Source organism: Mercenaria mercenaria, chromosome 14, assembly GCF_021730395.1.
Source record: "Mercenaria mercenaria strain notata chromosome 14, MADL_Memer_1, whole genome shotgun sequence".
Lineage (NCBI taxonomy): Eukaryota > Metazoa > Mollusca > Bivalvia > Venerida > Veneridae > Mercenaria > Mercenaria mercenaria.
In genome coordinates this window covers 37,094,331-37,114,495 of record NC_069374.1, presented here as the reverse complement: position 1 = coordinate 37,114,495, position 20,165 = coordinate 37,094,331, and the positions used below count along the sequence as shown (strand labels likewise).

The following is a 20,165-nucleotide window of genomic DNA, read 5'->3' as shown; positions in this document are numbered from 1 at the left end:
CTCCTATTACGCTACGCATAGGATCTGAAAACGACCTATTCATTGCCTCGTTCTGACGGCCCTTTCACTAGCCAATCAGAGCCTAGCTTACAATATCTTGCAAATCTACCTCTAGCATTGACTTTTGATATTTACAATTCTTATGTCGTAATGTATCAGATAGCCGATTAGCTCAGTCGGTAGGCCACTTGCTTTGTAAGCGAGGGGTCCCGGGTTCGAGTCCTGGAATAACTGCATATTTTTCTTACTCTTTGACAATCGAACAAGTCGCCTGATTGGATAACATAAAAATAGCAATAATGGAAATCCAAAATATACAGAAGACGAATGTGAATGGGTCGTTCTCAGATCTTCGTTTAGAAGATCAAGTACTTTAGTCAGATTGTCCATTATGTGCCCCGGGCAGTTTGCTATGACCATTCTTTTTTGCTGTTAGGCATAAAACAAAATTGTTTGTTTCCGGTGAAATTGTGAAAAAAATTAGGTAGGATGGTAATTTTTTTTGGGGGGAGGGGGGATTTTTTTTTTATTAAGGAGGACTTTTCTGAAATTATTTTCGTGTCAAAAAATGAATACAAATAAGGGGTTTATGCCTTTAGAGCATCAGTAAGTTGATTTCTAACATTACTGATCAAGTTTAAAGCATTTAAAGTACAGTTTTGTATTTTTTTGTTAAAAAGTTGAAAAATAACTTCTCCAAGGCCATAAAAACATTTAGGGTTGGGCCAAATTTAGGGTAGGTCAGTATACCGGAAACAATTTTGTTTTATATGCCTTGACAAAACAGAATGAACAAAAAAGAATTGAAAAGAATATCTATTTTTATGTGAGGACTACTGTAATGATCTAGCTGGCATGCAGAAGATTTGGTGGTTCTATGCCAGAAATGATGTCCAGAAGCAGTAACAACGGTCTCCCACCACCATTAAACCTGGAAGTCAGTCACAATGTAAACTAAATTGTGTTGGTGTGACATCCGAATAAAACACAAATAAATAAAGAACTCATTTTAAACATATGGCAGAAGCTGGTATCCCCGTATTTCAAGGGTAAAATTGCCTATAATGGCATGTAATATTTTGCATAAAAGCTTTTTTTTGTGATGATCAGGAAATTTGAAATGAGCCTATTTGCATATATTTTTTGCGTGCTGTAATCATTTCTGCAAGATCTGTGGAGGAAGTGGCTTTAATTACAAATAGGTTGTGGCAGAGATGAATTCCCTAGTTCCTGTAAACCTGTTCCTGTCAGTTTCTGTTATTTTATGATCAGTTACAAGTGCAAGTCAATATCAGGTCTATATCAAAAACAAAATACTTTATGCATATCTCTTATCCTGATATCTGAATTGACTATTATAGCAGGAGGATATGAATAAAGTTACAGATGCAACAGCTGCTTCTGTCCTATATTATCTCAGTCTGGGTAAATTGCGTTGTCAGTTTTTAGCTGGCTATTCAGAGAAATGTGACTACTTAAACTCTGTTTAAGTTTTATGTGTAATTAATTATTATTTATTTATTTATTTTGTTGGGTTTAACGTCGCACCGACACAATTAGGTCTTATGGCGACTTTCCAGCTTTGATGGTGGAGGAAGACCACAGGCACTTGGGTAGAACCACCGACCTTCCGTAAGCCAGCTGGATGGCTTCCTCACATGAAGAATTCAACGCCCCGAGTGAGGCTTGAACCCACATCGATGAGGGGCAAGTGATTTGAAGTCAGCGACCTTAACCACTCGGCCACGGAGTCCCCGTAATTAATTATTAAGTGGAATTTTCGTAATAAATATATGCACATATATCTGACTGAAACTTCAAGCAATGCTTTCTGTAGTCATCAAAACTACTAAAGTAACCAATGTAGGTTGGTTAAATTCAATGTTTCCTGCATAGCTAATTTGGTGCATTATGCTTTACCTGCAGTTTGTTATCACTGCTATGATAAAATGTTCATTTGCAATAAATTATAACAAAATTACTCAGTAAGACTTGCAAATTTATAGCCATTACTGAACATTGAAGTTGTCGAATAGTCATGTGCCTCTCTGTTATTACCTCCCTTTATCATCATAAGTTCATGTGCAAAATTGAAAGTGGTTCTTATTATTATTCCATTTGGACAGCGGCTTCATTAACACAGTACTATGGAATTTAATTGCTCAAATGACTGTCTTTAATGCCTATTAGTACTTTGTTTGTGACTGACTATATTTGATATTTGTTTTCCTTTCCTGTAACAAAGTTTTATGGGAAACACAAAATTGATTGTACAATGTCAGATGTTGTGCCTGTCCAAAGTTTTCTATATCTAAGTATGATGGAATGTCTGGTAACAGCCTGCCTATAAAAGATTTTATGCCTCCCTGTACCTGAATACCAAGTTATGACCAATGCAGTCACAGCTGAAGTATGTTTGTTTGGTGTTATGATAGTTCAGTTAGTGTTTAATTAATAATTGTCGAAGTTGATATGGTGCAGATGGTGTTTTTAAACCAAGAGGTTTTAATTAAGCTTTTATTTTATTGGTTTACAGGAACAAAACATAAAAAAAATATTTGAGCCATGCCATGAGAAAACCAACATAGTGGCTTTGCGACCAGCATGGATCCAGACCAGCCTGCGCATCCGCGCAGTCTGGTCAGGATCCATGCTGTTCGCTAACAGTTTCTCTAATTGCAATAGACTTTGAAAGCGAACAGCATGAATCCTGACCAGACTGCGCGGATGCGCAGGCTGGTCTGGATCCATGCTGGTCGCAAACCCACTATATTGGTTTTCTCATGGCGCGGCTCATTTTAAATCTCCTGATACTGAGGTTTTCAAGGTATCATTAATTTCCTTGTAGAATATTTTTCTGCAGAATTACCAGCATTTTTGTTTTTAACAAAAATAAACCCAAAAGTGCATTAGAATTGAATTAATCCAAATTTTTGCTCCAATCTTCCCAAAATCACTATATTTTTCCACACTAGTAAAGTGATTGAAGTACAAAGCCAGCACTGCGGTTTATAAAGAATGGTCATAAGGTACCGCCACTAGTGTGATATGTTTTGTGTACATGGTTAACTAATTAACACTTGTTGTTTTTAGCTCACCTGTCACATAGTGACAAGGTGAGCTTTTGTGATCACACAGCGTCCGTCTGTCCGTCCGTCCGTAAACTTTTGGTTGTGACCACTTTAGAGGTCACATTTTTTGTGGGATCTTCATGAAAGTTGGTCAGAATGTTCATCTTGATGATATCTAGGTCAAGTTTGAAACTGGGTCACGTGCCATAAAAAACTAGGTCAGTAGGTCTAAAAATAGAAAAACCTTGTGACCTCTCTAGAGACCATATATTTCAAAAGATATTCATGAAAATTGGTCAGAATGTTCACCTTGATGATATCTAGGTCAAGTTCGAAACTGGGTCACGTGCCATCAAAAACTAGGTCAGTAGGTCTAAAAATAGAAAAACCTTGTGACCTCTCTAGAGGCCATATATTTCACAAGATCTTCATGAAAATTGGTCAGAACGTTCACCTTGATGATGTCTAGGTCAAGTTCGAAACTGGGTCACGTGCCATCAAAAATTAGGTCAGTAGGTCTAAAAATAGAAAAACCTTGTGACCTCTCTAGAGGCCATATGTTTCATGAGATCTTCATGAAAATTGGTCAGAATGTTCAACTTGAAAATATCTAGGTCAAGTTCGAAAGTGGGTCACGTGCCATCAAAAACTAGGTCAGTAGGTCAAATAATAGAAAAACCTTGTGACCTCTCTAAAGGGCATATTTTTCATGGGATCTGTATGAAAATTGGTCTGAGTGTTCATCTTGATGATATCTACGTCAAGTTCGAAACAGGGTCATGTGCGGTCAAAAACTAGGTCAGTAGGTCTAAAAATAGAAAAACCTTGTGACCTCTCTAGAGGCCATATTTTTCAATGGATCTTCATGAAAGTTGGTCTGTATGTACACTTTGATGATATCTAGGTCAAGTTCGAAAGTGGGTCACATGCGGTCAGAAACTAGGTCATTAGGTCTAAAAATAGAAAAACCTTGTGACCTCTCTAGAGGCCATATTTTTCAATGGATCTTCATGAAAATTAGTCAGAATGTTCACCTTGATGATATCTTGGTATTATTCTAAACTGGGTCACGTGCCTTTAAAAACTAGGTCCTTAGGTCAATTAATAGAAAAACCTTGTGACCTCTCTAGAGGCCGTACTTATCATGAGATCTTCATGAAAATTGGTGAGAATGTTCACCTTGATGGTATCTAGGTCAAGTTCGAAACTGGGTCAAGTGCCTTCAAAAACTAGGTCATTAGGTCAGATAATAGAAAAACCTTGTAACCTCTCTAGAGGCCATATTTTTCAGTGGATCTTCATGAAACTTGGTCAGAATTTTTATCTCGATATCTAGGTCAAGTTCAAAACTGGGTCACATGAGCTCAAATATTAGGTCACTATGTCAAATAATAGAAAAAAACGACGTCATACTCAGTTCAAATGTAGTTTCTTATCATCCTTTTTTTTTTCCGAACAAAATCATTCCAAAGTCTGTAGGATGTTTTACAGACGGTAAGTCAAGACAGACCTAGCTTTATGGTTCTCCTAGGAAAAGATAAGGGATTATTTCCTGAATTTATGGGTTAGTGAAAAGTATCATAGGTCAGTGAATATATTATCTCATGGGCTGGTGAATTTATTGCTTCTGTTCCCACTAATTCAAGATGAATGTCTTTGGCAGGACATTTTAAGCTGGATTTTACAGAAAATTGATGTAATAGACAAACATCTATTTATTATTCATAAACATTTGCTTGGAGTATTGCTTTAGCCCGTAAGCGTTAGACATTTTAAAGAAGAACTTTAGTGTATATGCTGTACATTTATGTAATACAGCCAACTTACTTATACTTGGTAACTAGTAACTTACATTTCATAAATACCAGCTATTATGCAGAATTATGTTAGCAAAAGACTTTTAGTATTAATTTGATAAACTTACTTTTCCTAAGGAATTATATGAATTAAGGTAGTTCTGCATGTTTGGTTCGAAATTTTTTTCTACAGTGCAGAATTTGATTAAACTGTGATTTTTCATAACTTCAGAATGTGCCTAGAAAATTCAGCAAATAAAAAGGATAGGGTCGTGTGCTAGATTTTTTGCTAGACGGATTTGAAAAATTTGGACCTCTAGCAATATTTCATAATGGGATTCTATGGGAAAATCATTACTTTCATAAAATCTTCCCGAATAGAACATTTTCTACAATGTAGATTTTGATGAAACTTCTCACAGTTTTAAATAAACATATGGCCTATAATTTGGTGAAAGAAAATGTATAGGTCCGTGTGCTTATTTTTGAGATATTTGACCATGATTTAAGTGAACCGGACATTTCACGCTAATTATAAGACATCATTTTGATCATTATGTCTCCCACCACACAGTGGTGTGGATTTACTCCATTCTGTGTGTGTGTGTGTGTGTGTTGTGTCTGTCTGTCACAAAGCTTGTCCGCACTCTAAGTGGAACATTTCTCATCCGATTTTCATCAAACTTGAACAAAATGTGTTTGACCATAAGACCTCGGCCAAGTTCGATAACTAGCCAAATCGGTCCAGGCGTCTTGGAGTTATGGCCCTTGAATTACCAAAAATTGGTCTTTTTACTCTTGTCCGCACTCTAATTCGAATATTTCTCATCCAATCTTCACCAAACTTAAACAAACTGTGTTTGACCATGAGACCTCGGTCAAGTTCGATAACTAGCCAAATCGGTCCAGGCATTTTCGAGTTACGGTCCTTCAATTATCGAAACATTGGCCTTTTTACTCATGTCCGCACTCTTAATCAAACATTTCTCATCCGATTTTCACCAAACTTAAACAAAATGTGTTTGACCATGAGACCTCGGCCAAGTTCGATAACTAGCCAAATCGGTCCAGGCATTTTAGAGTTACGGCCCTTGAATTACCGAAAAAATCCGTCTGTTTACTCTTGTCCGCTCTCTAAGTCGAACATTTCTCATCCGATCTTCACCAAACTTTAACAAAATGTGTTTGGCCATAAGACCTTACCCAAGTTCGATAACTAGCCAAATCCGCCCAGGCACTTTTGATTTATGGCCCATGAATTACTGATTGGATCCACTCATCCAGACCATCTAATTGGATCCACTCGTCTAAAACATCTAGAGAAACTAACATTTTTCATAGTCGCAGTTGTGGGAGACATGCGCTTTTCTCAAAAGCATCTCTAGTTTTAACATGTCATATGTTTAAATATCATATTTTGACTTTAAAAATATAGCAACAGTACCATTGTAATTTTGTCACAGATTTCAGTTAATTGATAAAATGATTTTCATTTCTGTACACCGAATCCAGGCTTTCTTCTACGTTTTCTGGATAAATGACGTTACGCCATCACTTCTGGTTTATCAAACGTGCAGAACTACCTTAAAGAACAGATTGTATAACACTGACCCAAGTTTTGCATTGACAGTTATATATTAAGCCTATATTTATTAGAAGTAAGAAATTGTAAAATATTATTATTACCTCCCATTGCCTATTTTGGTTGCACTACCAAATTAATTTAGAAAAAAAAAATGAATTCATAAACTACACTCAGTTTAAAAAGTTGCCTTTTGTTAAAATATGTTGAATTATAAATTATATTGAAATAAAAAAAAATACTCAGACATAAGCCTCCTGAGCTCTAAGTGCTCAAGGTGCATTATTTAACCATATTGATCACGTGTCCGATGCCCATTGTCCTGTTTCCTACGTCATCAACAATTTGACTGTTAACACTCTAAAACACTCTAACACTCTAACACTCTAGGTAAAAATGTTAGTCCAGTCAAAATGAACTTGGTCAGAATATTTCTCTCAATAATATTTATTGCTTTGCACCAGCAGTCGAGTCATTTGGACAGTTTGTTCATCTGTCAGTAGACCGAATGGTTTTTGCCTGATAACTTGTGAACCGCTTGACCCAGAACTTCCAAACTTGGTAGCATGATTAGGCTTATGAAGTAGATAACCCCTACAGTTTTTGGAGTCAGTATGTCAAAGCTCAAGGTCAGAAAATATCGTTAAGTGCTTCTTAAACGTTAATGACCACCTTTAAAAGGACCATGAAGTGTTTATAGGATAGACAAAGATAGGGCCTCTTAGGCCCTCATACCCTCTCAAGTTTGTGGAGCAAATTTCTTCTACTTTTTCAAGGAATTCCAATGAAACTTCTTATATAATCAGATGATTCCTATGAGGTGTAGATATGTGTCACCTATTATAAACCCCCAAGAACAAAGGTCAGTTTGATATAATATCATGAAGTGAAATCTGTAGTACAAAGAAACTGCATTATATGGTGCAAGGCTTGCACATAGTCCATTAAGATGAAATAGCAATGCTGTTTATAAATAAATAGAGAACTTCATAATTCTTGAGGACAAATTTGAATATTCTTCCAGTCTGATCAGTGCTGGGAAAAGTGGGACAAACACTAAATTTGCTTCATATAAATGTATTTCCCTGTTGAATTCAGGAGAGCCTTAGATCATAGACTTTTAGATAATTATCATTTGATATGTGACCTAATAATTCTCTGTAACAGTCAGTCATTAATTTCTAGGCAGTCTTGTCACCCTATGAACAAGCTCAATATATTGTATAGATCTAAGAGTAGATTACCATAACTAGGATCAATTTATCTCATTACAGAGAAGTTATGGTACATTAATGAAGAACTGGCAATTAGTAATAAATGAGAATTATGAAAATTAACTCCTTGAAGGTCAAAGTGTTTGAACAAGGCTGACTGTTACAGTGAAGTAACCTATTTTCTGGGTTTTTTGTTGTTGTTTTTTTGTTCTTGCTTGTATTTAAGAAAATTATTTAAGAATCTACATGTCTGATAAACTGGAGGTAATGACTTCAACTGTCTCAAATAAAAGTGCCGCCAATGGCTAGCAACCTTAATTTCTTTCTCTTAGATTTACAATAACTAGCTTTACTGTTTGTAGCTCGACTATAAAGAATAGGGAGGGCTGTTAGACTCACCTGTGCAACGGTGTCTGTGTCTGTTTCAGCGTCCACATTGACATCCTGATTTGGTTAAGTTAGTATGTCAATAACTACTTGTGGCAGTGGATGGAAACTTCACACACTTATTCACTGGGATAAACTGACTTACATTTCAAAGGTTCCATAACTCTGTTTTGCTTTTTCACAAAATTATGCCCCTTTTTCGACTTAGCAATTTTTGGTTAAGTTTTTGTATGTTAGCTGGTATCTCATTATACCCACTATAAATAGGAATAGATTGAAACTTCACACTCTTGTTCACTTTGATGATATGACTTGCTCACAGTGCACAGGTTCCATAACTCTACTTTGCATTACAAAATTATGCCCCTTTTTCTACTTAGCAGTTTTTGGTTTAGTTTTGTTTGTAAGCTAATGGGAAAATAAGGGTTGGTGTTGCCTGGTTAAGTTTTATGTTTAGGTCAGCTTTTCTCCTAAACTATCAAAGGTATTGCTTTGAAACTTGCAACACTTGTTCACCATGATAAGCTGACCATGTACAGCAAGAAACGTAACTCCATCCTGCTTTTTGCAAGAATTATGGCCCCTTTTGGACTTAGAAAATATCAGATTTATTGGTTAAGTTTTATGTTTAGGTCAGCTTTTCTCCTAAACTATTCAAGCTATTGCTTTGAAACTTGCAACTGTTGTTCACCATCATAAGCTGACTCTGTACATCAAGAAACATAACTCCATCCTGCTTTTTGCAAGAATTATGGCCCTTTTTGGACTTAGAAAATCATGGGTAGGACAATTTTTCTTTTATACAAAAAAAAATCAGATGAGCGTCAGCACCCGCAAGGCGGTGCTCTTGTTTTTTGATTTGGAATATGTTATTACTTCCCCTTAAATGCTACAAGATTTCTCAGTTATTACTATTGCTTCTCCAAACATTCTGAAAGCAAAGAAGGCAAGGAAAATCACAGAATTTCTATAGACATACAAAGCTATGCAGGCCATTAATTAAATATGTAGAAAAAAAATCAGCAACTGATAGTCAGTCTGCAATTTGAAACAAAGTAGTTCAATATTTTGAAAATATTAGAGCTATAAACTATATACAATGCAAATAAATAACCTCTTTCAAACTTAGTGTGTGATAATTAACACAAAAGCTGGATCCCAAAGCTCTTTGTAAAACATTCTTTGACCATAGAGGATATGATTTTCTGTCTTCGTGTAGCTCCGATACATCTGAATTTTGTTCACTTCTCAATGCATATTTTTGTAAAATATGTACCACAGTAGGAAATTAAATAACTTTGGTAGTCTGATGAAGTCCTACCTCAGAAACACAAAGAATTAGATTTCATTGAGAGACTGTAATGCAGTTGGAAGCAGGTTTATGTTGTTGTGTATGGTGTAAATTGATATTGATCTGTGCTGTATTTCCAGGAGACTGTACAGAGTGAGAAGAAACAGATTACCTATGTTAAATTGTATGCACCCTGGGATGTTTGTGTCTTCTATGCTGAAGACCTTTGTATGAGAGCTCCTTTACAGGTATTTCCTTTTATTATATACCTATGAATTTTCAGTCTGAAATACACAAATGAGTAAAAAAAAAGCCATGTATTAAAGTCCCATCTGATTACAGAAAAATATGCAATGGTGGGACTATTTAATTTTAGTTCCATGCATCAAAAAGCACCATTTCAAACGAGTTTTCAGCTTTATTTGTTTAAAATTATAGTCCATTTTGGTTGATAGAAGAATAGAAATAGCTATATGTATATAAAAAAGGGTCATTAAGGCAGTACCTTGATCTACATTAAACTGAGTTTTGCTAGACAGGATCAAATTTGGCAAAAGTGCCTTGTGGAATCAAGATCTTGCATTATCTACATGAGCCAAATATGACATTGCAGATCAAGATACAGGTATTATTACCCTACTATACACACTTATTTGGGATATGCTCTTATTGAGAGAAGATATCCAGAAATGAGGAAATTTAGTTTAGATTTTTAACCAAATTTAAGGTTTGCACTTTTTTTTCTTTCTTTTTTTTCAAAAGCATGAACTAAATTATGCATTAAAATTTCATAAATATCAAGAAACAAAAGGAACAAAACATTCACTTTATAAACCTATAGGTAGTGGACTGAGTCAAACCAATTTTCCTAATTTGTGACCAAAAGAATCAGTTTTTGATGTTTTTATAACAGTCTATACACTAAGTCTTGTTTTCAGTACTGTGACACTGCAGGTCACAGACATGTTCACAGTAAAATATTGTTTATAGCCAGAAAAGAGCCAAGGGAGTTGGAGGAAAGAAGTATACAATTAGATTACCAATAATCATATAAGAAAAATTATTCCAGGCACATCCAAATCCAAGGAGTAACTGGTCAGATAAGATACTGGGTGCCGTGCACATTCCAAATATTTTGCATGAAGATGTTCCCCACCAACCACTGGACTACTACACATGTGCTTTCAAAAAGTCAAAGCTTGAAAGGTACTTTATATTTTATTATCGCATCATTGCTGGACTCAGGATCACTCTTCCATTTGCCACACATTTACTACAATTCAATCAAAATTCACGTAGCCCCTAAACTGATGCTAGTTTTTGTGCACCCCAAAATTTTTTCTTAGTAGGGGAGTGGACTTAGGAGTTGCCCTTGTCTGTCCAAGCAAACGAGAGAACATTTGTTGGGTACTGAAGACAATAGGTAATGGTAAATTCTATTCTTTCCGTACTGCTTATTGGGTACTTTTTGTTGCTTGTTGGTTACTTTATAACAAAAGAAATGTCCAATAAAAGTGCGTTCGTAAGAACGTCAGTCCGTCCAAATTGAGACATACAAATCTCAAAAAGTATTTGACCCAGAGTCATAAAACCTCACAGGATTGTCTTTCAGCATGTACAGGCATGCACCTGATGTTTTAATTTGGATCTCTTACTGCCAGATCAGAGGTTAAGTGACCTTGACTTGGTGAAAAATATGTGAAGTTGTGCTCCTAGGGTTTTGTTCAGGATTTCTTTGTTCAGATCAGAGTTGTGGCCCTTGATTTAGTCAAATATATGCATAAAGGGCATACAAGTTTGTATTTTATGTATCTCTGGCAAACCAGAGTTATTTCCCTTGACATAGTAAAATATGCATAAAAGGACATAAAAGTTTGACCAAGAGAAATGAAACATAGGAGGAAAATTATTCAACGTGTGAAGTTATGGATCCGGGGTTTTGTTCAGGATTCCTTTTAGTCAGATCAGAGTTCTGGCTCTTGATTTAGTAAAAATATGCATAAAGAGCATGCAAGTTTGTATTGTATGTATGTCAAAAAGTATTTGACGTAGAGCTAAAAAACATTAGAGAATTGTTATATAGCATGTGAAGTTGTCCACCTGATGTTCTGTTTGGGATTTTGCTCAGCCAGACCAGAGTAATGGTCCTTGACTTAGTTATAAATACACATTAAGTGCTTAAAGGTCGTGTTGCATATATCTTAAAAATAATTGACCTAGAATCATGAAACCAAGTAGGAATATTATTTTTACAGCTGAGGTTTTTATTTTTGGATTTCACTGCAAGACCAGAGTTATTGCCCTTGATTTTGTCAAAAATATGCATAAAGGGCATGAAAGTTTGTATCCCATGTATCTCAAAAAGTATTTGACCTAGAATCATAAAACAAATATTATATTTTATTTCCTTTCTGCTTCATATCTGTTTTAACCATGGAACCATTTTGAAATGACCTTTTTTAAATGTTTGTCTAAGCCCAAAGGCGTGTGGTGCCTGTGGTCTGTCAAGTGAAGGTCACAATTTAATGTTGCATTTTGCCGTGTCCGGTCCGTATCTTTTTAGCACATGGAGCATTTTCAAGTGTCATACTTATGGCTTAAAATTCATCATTCCCACCTACCCCACCCCATTCAGTTTGTACTAGGTAAAGGTTTACTCAGTTAACAAAGAGCTTGTTCCACCATTGCAATCCAATGAAGCAGACGTGTGAAAACTGCCTCACCCTGGTGAAAGTACAGCAGTTATCACTTCAAAGGTGCAGAATATTGATCCACTGGACATGGCATTGTATCATTAAACCCAATTTATTACAACATCAGATATCTTAACATGCAGAACCTGTTTAATTAAATTTAATAGGGAGTAAGCAGAGACTTTGAGAATCTTTTCATCCCATATATCTTTACAAGTACAGTAAAACCTGTCTTATGCAGCCAGCCATGGGAGTGAGAAAAAGTTACTGTTTTACAGCTGCTGCTTAATGCAGGTAATTTATAGAATGAATGACCATTTTGGGAAGTGAGACAATGGTTGATTAAGACAGGTTGGCTGCTTAATAGAGGTTACTGCGGAAGCAGGTTATACTGTACTATTGTTACACCTCAAGTTTACTGTATATAGATAATAGATATCTTGGATAATAATGATTTATTATAGCATTATTTTCATGATCCAAAGAATTCTTACTTATTACATTGACATTGATTTCAGATTTTTGGGGAGCAGTAATCATGAGACATATTTTACGTCTACCCAAAGAAGTAGGGTAGTATGGGAGATACTGACTACAGCAGCCTATGGGAAACGTAAGAGAGCAGAGATTGGTATAGAGCGGTTGATAGAGGAGGGGGTTTATTCTGCAGCTTTCCCACTACATGATGTAAGATGATTTTGTGACTTTTGCTGACTGCTTTAAGTATTCTAGTTGTTATTGATATATATGTTACTATAAATAGGAAGAAGGGCCTCTATGGTTGTGTGATTAAGATTTACATAGCTTGCACCTCACCCGTGTGGGTTTGAGCCTGATTTTGGGGGCATTCTTTATGTGAGGAAGTTGTCCGGCTGGCTTACAGAAGGTCCGTGGTTCTACCCAGGTGCCTGTCCGAGATGAAATAATGCACGAAGCACACCCGGGGTCTTCCAACATAAAATGCTGGAAAGTCACCATATGACCTAAAATTTTGTCATTTCGAAGTTTAATTAAACTAACAAAAAAAAAACAAAATAAATAGGAACAAAAATGTTTCATTTCTCCCAGAAATTATTAATGCACACACCATTTATTTACACTTAGCCGTCTGCTAAACAGTATTATTTTTTATATACAAAAGCTAGCTAAAACACTTTCTGGATATCCTGTTATATAATAACCAACAAATAATTCTTTGGGACAAGTTTTCATGGATTTCATGTGTTCCTCAGCTCATTGATTTAGAGCACTTTACATATTTTGTGCCTTTGGCACTCTTGCTTTTTACATTTCAATTATGTGTATTTGTTAAGAAGTACAGCCTTGTAAAATCTGTGGTGATTGACTACCAGAGACTGGCATTCTGCTATAAATCTCTACTTTTGGTTGGCATTAAAGAAGAAAAACTATTGAAGAGGGGATATTAATGTTCAAGTTATAACCATCAGCTGTCAGGGAAATGTCTGCAATATTTCATTCTGGTGATGTGTTGAAATGTAAATTACCCATTGACATTTCAGTAAAGTATATAGGTGTTACATTACTCACTTTGATTGGCTGAACAGAGAGAATTTAGCTTATTATAGATAAAACAAGAGAACTGTATTAACTAGTTCAGCTGAATTAAACATTAAGTTGTTATTAGCTAAATTTGTGATGCATTGCAGGAAATAAAAGGAAATTGCTAAGTTCTAATGGAAATCTTTCTCAAGTTTGATACTGGAAAACATATCTTGATGATGAAACATGGAACTTCTATGACCTGTTGATGAGAAGCAACATTAACAACATTGTCTGTCCTGTTAACAATAAATGACATTGTCTGTCCTGTTGGCAAAAAACGATATTTCTGTCCTTTTGACATTAACTAAGAAGCAACATTCTCTGTCCTGTTGACAAGAAGCAACATTGTATGTCCTGTTGACAAGAAACGACATTGTCCTGTTGACATTAACTAAGAAGCTACATTCTCTCTGCCCTGTTGACAAGAAGCAACATTCTCTGTCCCGTTGACAAGAAGCAACATTCTCTGTCCTGTTGACAAAAAACCTCGACATTGTCCTGTTGACATTAACTAAGAAGCAACATTCTCTCTGTCCTGTTAACAAGAAGCAACATTCTCTGTTCTTTTGATAAGAAATGGCATTGTCTGCCCTGTTGGCATTAACTAAGAAGCAACATTCTCTGTCCTGTTGACAAGAAACAGTAATCTCTGTCCTGTTGACAAGAAACAACATTGTCCTTTTGACATTAACTAAGAAGCAACATTTTCTCTGTCCTGTTGACAAGAAGCAACATTCTCTGTTCTTTTGACAAGAAATGGCATTGTCTGCCCTGTTGACATTAACTAAGAAGCAACATTCTCTCTGTCTTGTTGACAAGAAGCAACATTCCCTATCCAGTTGACAATAAACGATATTGTCTGTCCTGTTGACAAGAAGCAACATTCTCTGTCATGTGGAAGGAGGAAATTATCTCCCAGAAAATATTTAGAATAGTGATTAAGTTCCTTGAAAGACAAACAGAGTATAAAATGGATAAATACAGTAGAAATCTGAAAACCGGACCCTATCCGGACCAAGTCAAAAGTCTGGTTTTCAGAGGATTTTGCACAAATTTCTGAGGGGATTTATATATGTATATTCTGTTTATTTCATCTGTCTGTATCATGTTCAATGTCTTTTTAGGTTTTTTCCCCCCCAAATCTGCATTGTATGCCTATATCAAATATTAAATCTGAATTATTTCTAACAGAAAAACATCATTTAAAATGAATATTAATAATGAAAAGAATGTTTTGCTTATTGTGGCAATATGAATAGTCCAGCTCCTATAAATCATGGAACATGCAGCGTGTGAATATCGATATTTAATAATTAATACAAAATACCAATAGTAATTAATAGGAATAAGAATAAAAATCTTTTTCATATTTCCCCCTCTCCCCCCCCCCCCCCCCACCCACCACCAAAATTTTTTTATAATTTTATGAAAAATTATGTTTACACCGATAGGTCAGTTAACTTCTCACTATAAGATTATTTATAAGCTTATCTTTATAGCTAATATACAAAATACAAACACACAGATAAATGTTTTCACACCTATTTAGGTAAATTTTGTGATTGTTAGTTGGTAGACAAACAATTGTCACCTGCTTGAGATTATGTTTTTAAAATCGATTCAAAGTGATAATACACATAAGTTTTGACCCTTAATGTCCGGGTTTCAGGGGATTTTTTTATGTGTAATATTCCTTTGTGGCCATGAAAAACTGTCCGGTTTTCAGAATTCAGAGTTTCCGGTATTCAGAGTGCTTTTTTTAATGAAACTTGTAAGAGAAAATCTTGAGACTCATCTTGAAAATCATCCAAGGATTCCGGTTTTTGGAGGGTGCAGTTTCTACTGTAGCAATATGAAAGGTGTTATTATACTGATACCGAAGAGGCTATTTATTGCAGTTATTTCATTTTCATAATTCTACATGCTGTTAATTTTCTAATATATGTGCTATTTTAGGGTCCATATGAAATCCCCAAATACAGCCATCTTGAACCAGAATCCCTAAATCCTCGTCAGATCTTGTACCACTATTGGGCACGCTGGTGGAAATGGAACAAGTACCAACCCCTTGATCATATACGTGAATATTTTGGAGAAAAGATTGGAATCTATTTTGCTTGGCTTGGTAACAATGTTTTCTGTATAATTTGGATAATATTATTTATTGTTCTATTTTAAGCAATATACAGTCATGATTTGTTTTGTTTCTTTAACATATGCTATTTTCGTACAACAAAGCAGAAGTTCACACTTTAAAACAAAATTCACAAGCATTTTATAATGGTGAAACAATAGGGTAATACTATTTTGTAATAGAGTTAATTTATTATCCCCTGCAGTTCTGTACAGCTGTCTGTGTCTGTCTGTCTGTCTGTCGGTGCCTGTGTGCATCCAAAATTGAAAATGCTTATAATTCAAAAAGCATTTGTGCTAGAATCACCAAACCACGTATGATTATTGATTATTGCATGACCTTTGCTCACTTATAGTATTATCACCCTTTACTTAATAAAAGCTGAGTTTTCCTCTTGATTTGGTAAAAGGGATTTTGACTGTATCTAAGAAACGTATTGATGGATCTCCATAAAACTAAGGCAAATGTAGATTACTAAGAGCAGTGGAGCACGCAGAACTTTGGTCAGGATCACTTTAGTAGCTTAAGAGCTTACAAATCCATAAATTCCCACATAAAGTTGTCCACTTATCGATCTTCATGAAATTGAATACAAATATAGGTCATTTTAGGGCAGTGTGCTTGCACATCTTTCGTTAGGATCTCTTCAGTAACTTCAGAGTTATTGCCCTTTAATTGTTTAAAAATTCATGAAACTTAACACTATAGCCCAGTGGTGCGTGCACAGTTTTCATCAGGATCTCTTCAGTAACATCAGAGTTATTGCCCTTTAATGTTTAAAATTCATACATTCCCACAAAACAAAGATTCCAATTGATGGATCCTCATGTAACTAAACAAAATATAGGGTGGTGATGCACTCTTCAGTAACTGCAGAGTCATTGCCCTTGGATTTTTAAATCTTTCAAAATACAGTCCTCCCATTCTCAAAACAGTCTGTTTGATATAAATTCACTGAATCAGCTTGTATTTAATTCTGAAATTCTATTTTCTTTTAGGTTTCTACACAGCATGGTTGTTTCCCGCTGCTTTAGTCGGAGTTGTTGTCTTCTTGTACGGTGTTTTTACGATGTCCAGTAACACTCCTGCGTATGTGCAGTCTCAGTTTATTTTCTTTAACAAAATGACTTGAGAAAAGTATCATCAGTATAGAGCTGAAGCTGACAGAGATCTCCGATTATCAATTGTTTGATCAGCTCTGCCAGACAACATTTTCCGGATATATATTTCCTTGTGTAAACAGAGTCAAGAAACCCGTCTGCTTTCTCAATCAATTTTCTGATGGCTGGATTCAAGTTCCAGATAGTTTGATTTGGGTGGAAAATATAATATTTTAGGACATGTACTATCAGTTATTCAGTTATGTAAACATTGGAGGAAAACGAAAATTACAAATTGACTATATCAAAGGGCTTCCTTGGCTGAGTGGTTAAGGTTACTGACTTTAAATCACTTGCCCGTCACTGATATGGGTTCGACCCTTGCTCAGGGCATTGAATTCTTCGTTTTAGGAAGTCATCCAGCTTGCCTACCAAATGTCGGTGGTTCTGCCCATGTGCCTGCCGGTGATGAAATAATGTATGGAGTGGTACCTAGGCTCTTCCTCCACCATCAAAGCTGGAAAGTTGTATGACCTAAAATTCTGTCAGTGTGATGTTAAACCCAACAAAATATGTCTATATCAGTGATGTATTTCAATATAGGATAGGTTACCAGGAAATTTAGATGGCCAAGTGGTTAAGGTTGCTAACTTTGAATTGCTTGCTGTTGCTTATAAAATTCTGTTGAAATGATTACTATTCTTTCTCGTGAGAAAATATTCCATCTAGCTTGCATAAGGTTGGTGACTCTATCCACATGCCCACCTGCGACAGAACCAATGTCTGGAGTCTCGGCAACTTTTGGTCTTTGGTCTTCCTTCACCATGTAAGCTAGAAAGTTGTCACATTGCCTGAAGTATATTGAAATGACTTAAAACTGGGCAAACATGAAAAGATACAGAATGTGATCAAGGTAAAGACCAGTTTAATAAAATGAGGCCATAATTTTCATGTTATGATTCAATTTTGTTCAAAAATATTGGTGAGGAATATAAATTTAACACACACTACATAGAATGTCTTGTGAAATTTGAAACAAATTTTTTTACTTTTTTCAGGAATGAGGTATGTGATAGCAACAAGACATACAAGATGTGTCCATTATGCGATGTTAACATTGGCTGTCCATACTGGTATTTATCAGACGTGTGTATCTATACCAGGGTGGCATACCTGTTTGATCATCCAGCAACTGTGATTTATTCAGTATTTGTCTCGTTTTGGGGTAAGTTACTGACTGTTTTTCTCAATTTTAGGTCATTATGACCATAGTCACCAGAGCTTTTGTGATACTCTTGGCCGTGGTGTCATTTGTAGACAACTTATAACTTGCATGTTTAGTTATTACACATTACAACAGTATGAAATGTCCACCTTGACATTGTCTCTTTTTATCCTAGTATCCGTAGCTGCTCCAAGGTTCTTCCTCCACCAAAGAAAACGCAAAAAAATCACAATTTGACACCCTCCTGTCTGGTTCAAAAGGCAATTTCTACTTTGAAATTGGCATTTTATGTCTGTAAGATGAAGCAGCCTTTTCATGTTGGCTTTCTAAATTTGAGTTATGAAGAAAATAAATCCATGCTAATGAAAATGCATCACTGTGGTAAATACTCTCTCGAGTATGACATTTAAAGCAGAAATGTTTACTGTATAAATCAGACAAAACAAGTTCAGTGTTTCACTAATTCAAAGAGAATCTGAAAATAGCGTGGGCTTGTAGTTGTTTTACTGATGTTTGATCAGTTTTAGTCAGAGGATTTAAAGCATTTTGTGCCAAACAGATATTTAAGCTTTCCAGAGTCATGATCAAAGTACTATGGTAACATGCAGTTTACATGGTTACGTTTTGTTTTTTTTGTGATGCAAAGTAGACATTGTAAATCATCTAAAGTAATCATACTGATTAATCAATACACCCACACCAAACTTTTTTTATTCGGGTGGGGGAGGTGCTATATAGAAATCGTGTTGTCCTATCCTATCCCATCCCTTTTAGGGAATCAGTACAGATATATATGTAAGTTTGCACAAAAAGTTTAATTCCCCAACCACACTTTTGTGAGGGGCTGATAGCAATTCTTGTATTAACGATTTGCCTACAACAAGCTGAATTGAAAAAAGTTTCATAGCTTATTGAGTGAGCGCAGCCTTTTTGTGCATAATTTTCATTTAATTATCACCTTTACATGTTTAATTTGATTGTTTTTAACCCAACTATTCAAAGAATGGTAGAGCTATTGGACTCACCCATGCGTCTGCATCTCCACCGGCGTCGACGTCCCGATTTGGTTAAGTTTTTGTATGTAAGCTGGTATCTCAGTAACCACTTGTGGGAATGGATTGAAACTTCACACACTTATTCACTGTGATAAACCGACTTACATTGCACAGGTTCCATAACTCTGTTTTGCTTTTTTACAAAATTATGCCCCTTTTTCAACTTAAAGATTTTTGGTTAAGGTTTTGTATTTAAGCTGGTATCTCAGTACTCACTAAAGGGAATGGATTGAAACTTCACACACTTTATCACTGTCATGATCTGACATTGACTAAGCAGGTCTCATAACTCTGCTTTGTTTGTTTTTTTTGTTTGTTTTTTTCAAAATTATGCCCCTTTTTCCACTTAGCATTTTTTGGTTAAGTTTTTGTATGTAAGCTGGTATCTCAGTATCCACTAATTAGAATGGATTGAAACTTTACGTACTTGTTCATTGTCATGATCTGACATGTAATGCACAGGTCCCATAACTCTACTTTGCAGTTTTACAAATTTATGCCCCTTTTTCGACTTAGAAATTTTTGGTTAAGGTTTAGTATATAAGCTGGTATCTCAGTACTCACTGATGGGAATGGACTGAAACTTCACACACTTGTCCACTGTCATAAGCTGATATGCATTGTGCAGGTTCCATAACCCTGTTTGCATTTTTACAAGATTATTCCCCTTTTTCAACTTTTGTCTTCATTCAATTGACAAGGCTGTTGAATAGTCGAGCATTGCTGTCCTCCGACAGCTCTTGTTTTTAAAACTATCAAATTAAACCGTTAATTTGGTAAATTACTGTTAATTTATTCTTTCATATTCAGGTCGTATTATAAACTTCGACTTACTAAATGAATAACAAATTACCCTCGGCATAAACCAAATGCACCATTAACTTGCAATTTCACATTTGCACATTTCTAACGCCGCACCGTCTGACATGTACACAATACACAGGCTGAGTGACACGCCTTCGAAAACTCCTTGCAAAGTAATCAATTACTGAAAAAAGCAAAGAAATGAATAATTTTCTTGATTACTTTTTCCAGTAATCAACCCCATATTTTG

At 35.5% G+C, this 20,165-nt stretch overlaps 1 protein-coding gene across 1 annotated transcript in view; it reads left to right on the top strand.

The window, feature by feature from the left end:
* LOC123527280 (anoctamin-7-like) overlaps positions 1-20,165 on the top strand; it is a 95,334-nt gene that overhangs the window by 46,227 nt on the left and 28,942 nt on the right. Inside the window, exons 5-10 of the mRNA XM_053523271.1 lie at positions 9,482-9,589; positions 10,411-10,547; positions 12,553-12,721; positions 15,554-15,722; positions 16,730-16,820; positions 17,890-18,056. Coding sequence (XP_053379246.1) covers positions 9,482-9,589; positions 10,411-10,547; positions 12,553-12,721; positions 15,554-15,722; positions 16,730-16,820; positions 17,890-18,056 — 841 coding nt within the window. The remainder of the gene's footprint in view (positions 1-9,481; positions 9,590-10,410; positions 10,548-12,552; positions 12,722-15,553; positions 15,723-16,729; positions 16,821-17,889; positions 18,057-20,165) is intronic.